At 36.7% G+C, this 12,002-nt stretch overlaps 3 protein-coding genes across 3 annotated transcripts; all 3 read left to right on the forward strand.

The window, feature by feature from the left end:
* Positions 1-390: 390 nt before the first annotated feature.
* On the forward strand, positions 391-1,374 carry LOC101303176. Its single transcript, XM_004290188.1, has one exon. The coding sequence runs from the start codon at positions 645-647 to the stop codon at positions 1,137-1,139; it is 495 nt and encodes a 164-aa protein (XP_004290236.1). The 5' UTR covers positions 391-644; the 3' UTR covers positions 1,140-1,374.
* A 4,440-nt stretch (positions 1,375-5,814) lies between these two features.
* Positions 5,815-6,258, forward strand: LOC101314342. The gene has a single exon (XM_004292341.1). It carries the CDS (start codon positions 5,815-5,817, stop codon positions 6,256-6,258), a length of 444 nt encoding a protein of 147 aa, XP_004292389.1.
* Positions 6,259-7,719: 1,461 nt separating this feature from the next.
* Positions 7,720-8,157, forward strand: LOC101314627. The gene has a single exon (XM_004292342.1). The coding sequence runs from the start codon at positions 7,720-7,722 to the stop codon at positions 8,155-8,157; it is 438 nt and encodes a 145-aa protein (XP_004292390.1).
* Positions 8,158-12,002: the final 3,845 nt, after the last annotated feature.

Genomic DNA, 12,002 nt, shown 5'->3' on the forward strand with positions numbered 1-12,002 from the left:
TCCATGCTAGTCTTCAACGTTATATATTTTCAATATCTAGCTAGCCATATATATTTGTTCATGTATATACTTTAAAGCCTTCGGTCCACATTTAGTCCCTTCCAGTCAGCAAGCTGTCTTCCCTGCAACACTAACATGGACCTCGGCACCCTTATGATTCTTATTGATAATTGACCACGAAAATCAAATTGCAAATATAGTTTGAAAGGTGCCCATCTATACATATGTCATTGTCTCTAAGAACAAGCAAATCTCGTAGGGTACAGTGCTGAGCTTCAACAAAGCCTTCAATGCAAAGTATGAAGCTGGCAAATTACATGTGACACGATCTAGGCTTAACCTTCAAAATTCAAATGCATTGTTGTTAATTTGTAAGATATGATCAGGATAGGTAGCTCTCTTGGTTTTAATCTCTGCGTTGATCATGAATGTTTAGCAAGAGAGATAGGTAGATTCGTACCATGCGCATTTAACCCTTATTTACTTCATACAACTGCCCCCAACCATATCTTCTTCTTTAAAAACCAACCCTAGCTTTCTCACACTTCACCACTGAACTCAGCGAGAGATAGAAAGAGAGAGCTAGAAGAAAAGAAAAACAGAGAGCTTGGGAGAGAACCAGAAAGACAGAGAGAGAAAGAGATATGGCAAGGTTGTGCATTGTGCTGGTTGTTTTTGCCCTAGCTGCAGTTCACACTACAGCAGGTAGGAATGTCCCTATGGCGCCGAACGATGTTGGTTTCAATGACCAGAAGAACTTCATAGGAGGCGCTGGTGGCTTCTCTGGAATTGGTTCTGACGGACTCCCCTTCGGTGGTGCTGGGGCTGGGATGGGCGGCAATGTTGGAGGACTTGGTGGTGGTGTTGGGATTGGTGGAGTTGGCGGACTAGGCAGCACTGGTGGACTTGGTGGTCTCCCTAACTTGGGTGGTACTGGTGGTTTGGGTGGTCTTGGCGGACTAGGTGGTGGTGCTGGAGGACTAGGTGGCCTGGGCGGTGCTGGTGGTCTTGGCGGAGCAGGAGGCACTGGTGGCTTTGGGGGACTTGGTAGCGGAATTCTGGGTGGTGCTGGGGGAGGTGCTGGAAGTGGATTCGGCGGTGGTGTTGGTGGTGGAAGCGGTGTTCTTCCTTACCCTTGAAGATTTCGTTCAAGTTTTAAACTGATATTCTTGATCTATGTTTCACTCACTAGCTACCTCTCTAAGCTACTTTATCATTTGTTCAAGTGTGTTCGGAAGTTGAACTAATTATGTTAGTTTTTGTTATGTTTAAAATGATAGTATTAGTACGTACGTACTATCTATTAAGAAGAAATGCATGTCTGTTATGTCCAGTATTGTTTCTTAATTTAGTGGATGATATTTCCTAAATTCGATTTTGAACCTAGAGTGCATGTTGTTGTGTTCTTTTGATTCATGTTATCCAAGGTGTCTTAAACATTCCCCAAATAATGCAACATGTTCGATCTAATTTCACGTTTGACCAAACATCGATCTAATAATTTTGATGTTAATTATTCGTTAGGACTGATCAAAAATGCAACAAAGTCCTTGTTAGAACATAAATCAATTAATCAATGGAATTAGGTTAAAATGGATTCACAAATGACATGAATTTTCACTAGATAATGCTGTTCCTTTGTTTAAGTCTTGCAAAGACAAATAACGTACTTAATATCAACATATGTGTGACAGATAGAGTTAATGTGTCTGGTGAAAATAGAAGAAATTAATGTTCGCAGAAATATTAAAGGGGCTGACTAAATGTTAGCTTGGTGGTTGCTAGTCGATTTAATAGAATCATGAATTGATGAATTGATTCTTTTGCCGGACGGAGACAGAAGCGTCGATAATCTTCTTCAACATAATCGCAGTAAAGAGCTTCCACCTACTGCTTCTACCTGTATTATATATTACAGATAGATATATACTCGATGGCTAGCTAGATCAAATAACAAGTGTTTGGGTAGACATTCATATATATTAGCATGTATACATACAGATCGATATATCATACATGTAGTGTAGTATTGTAAGAATCAGGCTTTTTTTGGTGACCGAAAAGAAACCAAACTAGTGAACTACAAAGAGAAACCTCTAAGAGAGACAATTATGCCAAACAATTCCGAAACGGTCTTGATCGAAAATTACATATATATAGTTAATTTATCAGCCACAAAGTTTTACAGTTCGGGAACAATTGCGCCTATAGTACGGTTGGTTAAAGCCTATGCAATTGTATTAAACATTATAAACAATACTGGCCATGCAAAATTTCTTCACTATATAGTGAACACTACCACCGATTCTTTCTTGATGACAAACGACTATATGTGAAGTAAAATATGCATCACAATATTCTAGATGCATCTCAACTAACAAAAAGGTAAGTGCCGGAGCCTCCCTACGTACGTACACACCATTCTCATGTGTATCATACTTCTTTTTTTTTTCCTTTTTTCTTTTTGAGAACATGAACTTTATTAATGAAGCAGAAACAAACTTACATATAATAATCATCTTTACTATCCATCAGACTAGTTACGGGACTATCATTCTCGATGATTTGCGCGCATGAGTCAATGAGGCCAACCTCTAGCCAACCAACTCACCCTTCAATCTAGATTACATATTGGGTAACTGCATGAGCTGTCATATTCACTTCTCTAGGAACAAACATAACTCTATGTTGTGTTTTGATGCAGGGAAATTTTCTGGAATTTAATTAAAAGTAAGGATTTTATAATTTCTAAAAGTTAATTCCCTTATTTGGTATTAGGAAAATGATTCTAGGCCTCAAAAATGTGGCATGTCAAATCATTTAAACACATCACATATTAAAAATCTTATGCCATGTAATACTTAAGTATAAAGATCATCTTATCATTTGGTCAATTTCAAACAATGACTCTAATAAATTTTAGTTTTTCAGTTTTTCATTGAAAAATAAAACTATTTTAGTTTTCCTTCTTCTAAATATCTAATTAAATATAACATCAAAATAACATTATATTATATATTTATAATACACGTATATTATAAAAAAATACATGTATATTATATATACAAATAATCTGTATGTAAATCATTTAGAGAAATTATTTGTATATAAATTATTTTTTGGACAAATTATAGAAAATTTTGATGAATTATATCCGAATTATCTTATATTAGTGTTTTCTTTTTAATGAATTATAATTGCTTTTTAGACGAATTAGGGTTAGGGTTAGAGTTTATTTGACAAAACTAATTATTATTTAAAAAATAGTTAATCTTCATATTGATGTAAGAAACATTCCTTATATTATACATAATTAGTGGTTGCTATTAATATGTAATATTTGTTTCCATTACCTAATAAAGTACATTAATATCATTGATTCACCCCTTAAAATGTAAAAGGAAATAGAAATGGTAAAATTGGTAATGCAATGTTTTGATTTGGCAAGATATATTATGTGGAATAGAAAATAAATATTTTTATTTACTTACATGACATGACACATATGATTAAGGTCTTATTAAGGCCCTCTAGCACTATCCTTTTGTATTATCAGATAGAAAAATTTTAATTTCGATGGAATTGAAAACGAATAAATTCATTGATTAAATTCCTCACTTGAATTCCACCAAAAATATGTGTCATTTACAAATTCATTTGCAGGGTTCAATTTTCATTTCCAAAACAAGGCTTTTTAAAATTTTATTTTTCATATTTATTTTAAACTTTCTTAATCAATCACACACTTCAACAAATATACATAACAAATAATAGAAATTGCAATTAACGGAATTTCAATTGATAGATATCTAAATTCCATCATTTTAAAATTCGTCAAAAATTAAGAAAACTCTCATCTAAACGTAGCGCTAAAGATATAGTCTATCCGTAAGAATCCTAATTTCCTGAATACGATATAACCGTATCCCAAATTTTACCAATTGTTATGAAATCACTGACATGAGATAACCGAAAACTTTTTCTACTCAATGGCATGTAGTCCCGAACTCTAGGAAGCCAATATACAGTATCATCCCAAACATGCACAGTCCTACCATCACCATGTTCCATTGACCAAAAGATCGCGTGCCTCATAAATTCCTTTCAAACAGGCTGAAGGAGAGGGTGGGGGTGCCGACCAAAAGTCAGAATCATGGAAATACCTTGCTTAACACAATCCTCCAAACGGTGAAGTTGAATTTTTCACCAATCTCCAACCTTGTTTCGAAAGCAATGCATAAAAATCTCATTCCTCCCTCCTTTTTAGACGACATAATATATTACATAAAACTGTAAACACAAGAATATATAAGTGGTACTTGACCAAAAAAGAATATATAAGTGGTGATGACAGATAAAAGCAATAGCTATCATATTCATAGATTTCGTTGATCTAAAAACCCTAAGAGTGGCGGCCTCCTCTCTCTCAAACTCTCACTCGTCCGGTGGCCAATCTTGGTTGTGGTCGGCCTTTGGGCTTTACCGACGCTGAGATTTGGCTGCCGGATGGGATTTGCAACCACCATTGTAGTGTTGAATGTGGCTTTTTTGCTTGAGGTTTGGGTGAATTGATTTGTGGCTTGTAGGTGTGTGCAAGACATCAAGGTCTAGTCATCATTACCTCTGAGTCATGCAGCAGCGCGATTGTGTCTGAAATTTTCTTGATTATGGCGTTGAAGATGGAGCTGGTCGAATCGAGACAGGTTAATGATGGTGGCGAGACTTGTGTAGTCTTGCTGGTTATGGTTAACGGGTTTCGTAAGATAGTGACGGCCTTTTGATGGGGGAGTATGTGATGCTTTGCGGTGGTCGAGGAGGCAGCGGGCTCGGTGGTGGCTCTCTACGGCTTTGAAGGGGGAGGTTGTGGTGGAGGCAGGCACATCACCTTCGTTTTGGGCCTAAGTTTGGACTTGGGTTTCTCTCAGCCCATTTCTAAGTATTTAGATTTATCTCTTTACGTTCAATCATGTTTTAGGAGCTGCTATGTTTTTCTCTAGTATTTCTTGTTTTTCAGTTAGAAATAAGTGAACATAAATTTTGTAATAAATGGTGCTAGCATGCCACATCCTTACTTGCCCAAATGTTTGGCAAGGAAATGCATGTATCCGTGCTATTCTAGCTTGAATATCAATGAATTTGTCGTATGACTTTTACGTAAAAATATACGTGGTGATGACTGGTGAGTCGCAATTAACAATAATATTAACAATAATTTAGAGATACATTTTTACATCATTTATATAGATGGATTAGTCATATTCATAGAATATAGAATATAGTTAATTTGATCACCCTTGGATAGTTGGATAAAATTTACCCCATCATTGTGTGAACCTAGTCATTTTGACTCACCTCTCAATATTCACTTATGACACATTATTATTACCGAAAAAACAAAACAATCAAAGTGTGAGTTATAATGCCATAGCAGTTACCGTATAAATTTCACAATATGAATGGATAAGACTATAAGAGAGCAATCTGAATCAGCAGAGATTAATCTAATGCGTGTCATATAATACATTTTCCTTATTAATCCAAAGTACTTACCACCTAATGCGTGTCATAATACATTTTCCTTATTAATCCAAAGTACTTACCACTACTTGCGTCAAATTACATTTTTCTTGTGGACTAGAAAAAATTTAACAGTCATCTCCTATGATCTGTGCTTGAAAAACAGTCATTGCCTTTAATTGAATACGACCAGATAACACATTAATTTGATTCAACGAATTCATGACCAGAATCAGCTGCGCGCCTACAAATATCAGAATTCCGATTCATTTCCTATCATCCAGCAGAGAAACAAGAATGGGAGCTCTCCAAGGCATAGTCCTCTTCTATTTGTGTGCAGCTTTAGCCCTGAGTATCTTCCCGGAATCCTCTGCCAAATGGCCGGGTCTTGATCCTACCAAGTGGCATATTCACGTCATCAACGGTTTCAGCGGAGGAAGACAACTGGTCGTCCACTGTTGGTCCGACATCGACGATCTTGGCTTCCATACTCTTAATCCCGGCGGCGAAACAAACTGGAGTTTCCATGTTAACTTGCCCGGGACAACAAAGTTCACTTGTGACTGGCGTGCAGGCAAGCAACATGCTACGTATCCTGTGTTTTGGAGAGAGGCTAGACATATGTGGCTTCGCTCCCATTGCGACTGGAAAGCCTGCTTTTGGACTGCCAAAGACGATGGGATTTACCTCAAGAACGTTCCGGCGGGTGTCGACGAGCTTATTCATCCATGGGAAACATGACGGTGATAATATGGAAAGGATTGGTAGTCTTTTAATTAAAGATTGTAAAGGAAGTTGTCAAATTCCTATATATTATGATGAAAAAAGGAACAAGTTTCGCCTAAAATAAAATATTATGTTGTTATCTTATAAGTAACGAGTGTGGTTTCACTCGGCTCAATTTCAATCCTATTAATAAGATTGAAATCTTATTATGTTGTTACCGCTGCCTTCCACCTTGATCTTTTTGGGGGCGGTTGTAGTCGAGGTTTTTCTTTGTAATTTATTTTCATCATAAAAAAAAATTCAATCTTATTAATCAAAAATTAATTGGTGTTTAGATCTCAATAGAACACTGAAACTGCTAATTTTCTTCTAACAATAAAAAAAAGAAGCTAATATATCTTTACCACTTCAGAGAAAGTAACCTCACACTTTACAACAAGAAACCCAAAATCAAGTCTTACCGGGAAAAAAAACATTTGGAAGGTACAAGGCAGCAAAATGTTTTTGTTTTTTGTTTTTAATTTTATCATGTAAACAACTTAAATATTACAACTTCATGAGTCGAACTCACAATCTCCCACTTACTAAAAACATTTGGAAGGTACAAGGCAGCAAAACGTTTTTGTTTTTTGTTTTTAATTTTATCATGTAAACAATTTAAATATTTTAACTTCATAAGTCGAACTCACAACCTCCCACTTATTAAAGGAAGACTATGCCGTTAGACCAAATAATTCTGGGTAATTTGTTTTTGGTTTTGTTGTGGTGTTTCTGATCAGTGTCTGTATTAATTCAATTTCAAAATTAGTTAAGTGGAGGGCAAAAATTGAAAGTACATAGCAAAATCCGCAAATCCTTCTCATCAAATTGATTCCACTCTCACAAAATATTAGTAAAAAATGAGGTGGCTTACGCCGTGGATTACAAGGATTGGATTTGGTATGATGCAGAAACTTGGGTGAATTAAGTTGGGAATCAAAGAAAAGTTACCACGAATAAACCACCATGCTCGATCATAAATCTCTTCAATATTTCAATTTTGTTGTCCGCTTTCATGAACAATATCAAATCAGCTAGACAAATCCCCTAGAGCGTTTAATCTGGTAAGCTAATTAACATTGCCCTAATTAGCTACCAACTGGTATTTAACAAATTCAAGGTGTATGATCGATGATTTGTATGTTATAGAAAGGGGGAAAAAAAATCCTGATCCGAATTTGGGGGAGGGAGCATTGCATAAAATCTCTTATGAATAAATCATAATCACAGAATACTCATATAATTAGTCATATTCATAGAGTATACTTCTGATTAATTCATATGACAGTTCGACCTTTCCATATGTACTACCAGAATTTGATTGCTTCTTAGGTATAAAATCCACAGGTGAATGAATACCGACCTAGACTCCAACAATAGCACCTCACTCTTATAAAAACAATAGCACCTCACTGATCTGCACCTTAAAGCTAGACAATGAGTAGTTTCAAGCTCTATGTGATTATGCTTGTGACTTTAGCAGTCTTAGCTTTGGCTATCCCATGTTCTGCTGAGACATGGGGGAAATGGCATGTTCACGTTGTCAATGGACTAAGCTCCAGAAGAACTCTCTTCGTCCATTGCAAGTCTAAAGACGATGATCTCGGCATCCATAATCTTGCAGTCGGTACCGAAACCAATTGGAGTTTTAGGGAGAACTTCATCGGGACAACACTTTTCTGGTGCTACATGCGCACAGACCGTGAAGAGTACGCCAGTTTTGATGTGTTCTGGGAGGAGCATGATCACAAGTGGCTTCAGACCAGATGCAACTGGAAAGATTGCATATGGACTGCAAGAGATGACGGGATTTACATAAAGAACATTCCCAACAACAGTGATGAGCTTATTCATAAGTGGGGATCTCACTGGTAATTGGATTTAGATCGACTTTTATGGTTAAGCTATTTGGCTTAGTATTTGTGATGAACAACAAGTATGTAATCTGAAATTAATTGTTGTGAAATTGCTCTTCATTGTGTGGTGCTCAAACTAATGGCGCACTAATGGAAAACAGCACTTAGGCGACGGAATTAAAAAATTCCGTCTCCTAAGTGGTACTTAAGCGACGGACTTTTTTACTTAAGTGACGAAACAATTTTCGTCTCCTAAGTTGTTCTTAGGAGACGAAATATTTCGATTTCGTCTCCTAAGAACGACTTAGGAGACGAAATATTTTTACTTAGACGACGGCATTTTGAAAAATTAAAAATGAAAAAATTTATATGAATCACTTAGAAGACAAAACTACATTCCGTAGCCTAAGTAGAACTTAGGAGACGGAAATGTTTACTTAGGAGACGGAATGTTTTTTTTAAAAAAAAAAAAAATTGATCACTAGTACGACGGAAAGTAAGAACAATTCTTGTTCGCTTAAGTTTCTTAAAAATTTTAAGTAGCGCCCACTCTTCTCGTGTAAATTTACTATGAAAATTACGTAACCCAAAAACTTTTTACTTAAAACCAATATCAATTACTTTTAAATTAGACACACTCACCAACCTTAATTCAATAAGAAGGAAACCGTAACTCTTTTCCTTTACGAGCTCCCTCCTCTCTCTCTCTCTCTCTCTCTCTCTCTCTAGACCATCACTCTCATGCCGGCCTCTCTCTCCATTCTCACTGCTCCTTCCTCCGTCGCCACCTTCAACTGCACCACCCCCACCAACTACCACGCGCTCATCGACTTCGTCCCCACAAACGCCACCACTCTCAACGCCGTCAAGACCATCTTCAACATCACCCGGCCACCTCCGCACCCTCCTCGGAGGCAACAACCTCCCTCTTTCGACCCGATCCGACTCACCCGTCCCCGTCGCCAGCAAGCTCCTCGTCCCCTTCTCTTGCACCAAGCCTCAGATTTGGGTCACCACAGACACTGCTGCTGCCACCTTTCTCTCTCTACCAAGCCTTCCCGCCAACCCACCACCATCCCTCGAAATTTCAAAGGGGCAAGAAATCAAGGTAAGTTCTTCAATTTTTCTAGTTTAATTAGCTTTGGTGATAGATTTATGTGTTTTTGTTTAATTTGATTTTGATTTTAATTTTGGTTAGGATGTGATTGGTATGATGGTGGTGGCATGGTGGTTATTTGGTACGGTGGTGGTGGTAGCGGTATATTTGAGGCAGATTGTTGGCATGAAATTGAAAGGAATATTGTATTGAAGTTTACTGACCCCCAGTAGAAGTTTATTGGGGGGCAGTAAACTTCCACTGGATTTACTAGGGGGCAATGAATTTGTTTATTAGGGTAAAAATTGGTATATGTTGTGTATAATTGACATGAAATTGAAAGGGAGATATTGTATTAAATTTTACTGACCCCCAGTAGAAGTTTACTACCAGTAGAAGTTTACTAGGGGGTAGTAAACTTCTACTGGGTTCACTAGGGGCCAATAAAGTTGTTTATTAAGGTAAGAATTGGTATCTGTTGTGTGTTGTGCCCCTGAAATTGAAAGGGAGTTATTTTTTGCAAGTTTACTGATCCCCAGTAGAAGTTTACTAGGGGGTAGTAAATTTTATTTTTTCCATATGCAGTTTATAAATGCAAGTTTTTACTACTTATATGCAGGATGAGAAGAAGTTCAAGACATTTAGTTGTGACTTCTGAAACCTGCGGTAGTGGTGGTATTTGGGGCGGTTGGAGTGAGTGGATAAAAAACCTGCTGTGGCTTTTTTATTTTATTTTTTTATTTTTTCAACCTTTAGCCACGGAATTCAACTATTCCGCCTCCTAAGTGGATAATTTTTTTTAATTGTAAAATAAAATCCGCCGCCTAAGAGTGCTTAGGAGACGAAAGTATTCTGTCTCCTAAGAACCACTTAGGCGACGGAATTTTAGGTTCTGTCGCCTAAGTGTCTACCTCACCACACTTAGGCGACGGATCTTAGCCGACGGACTTTCCGTCTCCTAAGTACTTAGGAGACGAAATCTGTCACTTAGGAGACGAAATAATTCCGTCTCCTAAGTGTTTTTTTCCAGTAGTGCCTAATGCATGTTTGTTAGTTGTTACTTTCTTGAAGTAAAATGTCTGATTTTCTTGAAGTAAATAAACAAAATATAAACTCACTATAGAAACCCATAGGCAATGTCCAAAGTGAGTTTCATTATCGGAAAAAAAAAAAAAAAAAACACACACACACATTATATAAACTTTTTATTTGGTGACACTTTCATTCAAGTTATTTTCTTTTTAATGGATTGTCAACATTCAAATGAATTGCCATCGATCAATTGATTATGTGTTATATTAGTTCTATCCTTACGTGTTGCTCCTTTATCATCCTAGATGGCTCATGTGATTAAAATATAGTACATTTATTAAAATCAAGAAGGAATCGAGTTCCAATTAACATCACAAGTCAGCTATATATAGCTGAGAAGAAAAAACAAAGTGACTGCTTTCAAACGCCTTGCCATTTTGTTTCTGAATGCAGCCCTAGCTCTGAATATATATCCTGTCTCTCGGAAATTCGGCCGATACCGACTGGTGGGATCTCACGACATGGCATGTGAACAGTGCACGTCGAGAACGGATCAGTTGCACAAAGAGCTTTGGAAATCCATTGCAGGTCCAAAGACGACGATCTGGGCATGCACCCATATACTTCTCCTGGTTCAGAATTCACCTGGCATTTCAAGAACAACTTCTTTGGGACAACTCGTTTCAATTGCTACTGCTTCCGTACTGACCATCAACACACTTCTTTTGATGTGTTTTGGCCGGAGAGTAGAAAAAACCCTTGGCTTCGAATCCCTTCGATACGTACAGATGCTGCTATAGAGAATGCTTTTGGATCGCAAGAGATGATGGGATTTATCTGAAAAACATCCCGGATGGTCGTGACGAGTTTAAACACGCATGGGAAACACCGAAACAGGATGGTGATATTGAAACGGTGTCATGGGATAATTTGCACCTACTGCGTTAAATATTGTCGTTTGGTTAAAAGACTTCGAAAAGGAAGATATCAAATTCCTATGATGAAATCTTGAAATAAAAGAACAAGCAAGTACGTTGAGTCTAATAACAAATTGTGTAGAAATGTTAAGTTAAGCCTAACAAATTGTGTGGAACTACTGTAAAACTGTTAATATATTACATGTAAAAATTAAGCTTGCCTGGTTTTTGTCGGATTGGTTTTGTATGTAATTAACAAGTGATTAATTACATAATCATTGGGGATTCGATAAGTGAGGGCTTCGATCTATTTCATACATGAGGTCAATATTATTTTTTTTGGGTAGTGCTAGAGGGATTTAATGAGGCCTAATCCTAGGTGACATGTCATATCATCTAGACACTTCATTAATTTTAAAAATCACGCCAAGTTTTTTTTGAGTAAAAAGACAATTTTAACCCTAACAATTAATGGTTGATATAAACTAATATGGAATATTTTCTTAATAATGATCTAGTTAGTAAACATACCAAATGAAGCTAGCCTTTATACCATAAATTTATTAATATCGTAAATTTATTAAAATTTCTTTCCTATCTTTGTGAATCTAAATCTAGTTCTAGAATTTTAACTTCTCATTTATTTATATTATTTTACGGCACTACCAGAAGAAAGACTTTAGCCGACGAAAAAAAAAAACAGGCCGACGAAACAATTTTCCTTCGTCGGCTAAATTATATTTTCGTCGGCTATAGTCAACTTTAGCCGACGAAATTAAAATTTCGTCGGCTAAAGAATTTTCTTTCGTCGGCTAAAGT

This window comes from Fragaria vesca, linkage group LG2 (genome assembly GCF_000184155.1).
Source record: "Fragaria vesca subsp. vesca linkage group LG2, FraVesHawaii_1.0, whole genome shotgun sequence".
Classification (NCBI taxonomy): domain Eukaryota; kingdom Viridiplantae; phylum Streptophyta; class Magnoliopsida; order Rosales; family Rosaceae; genus Fragaria; species Fragaria vesca.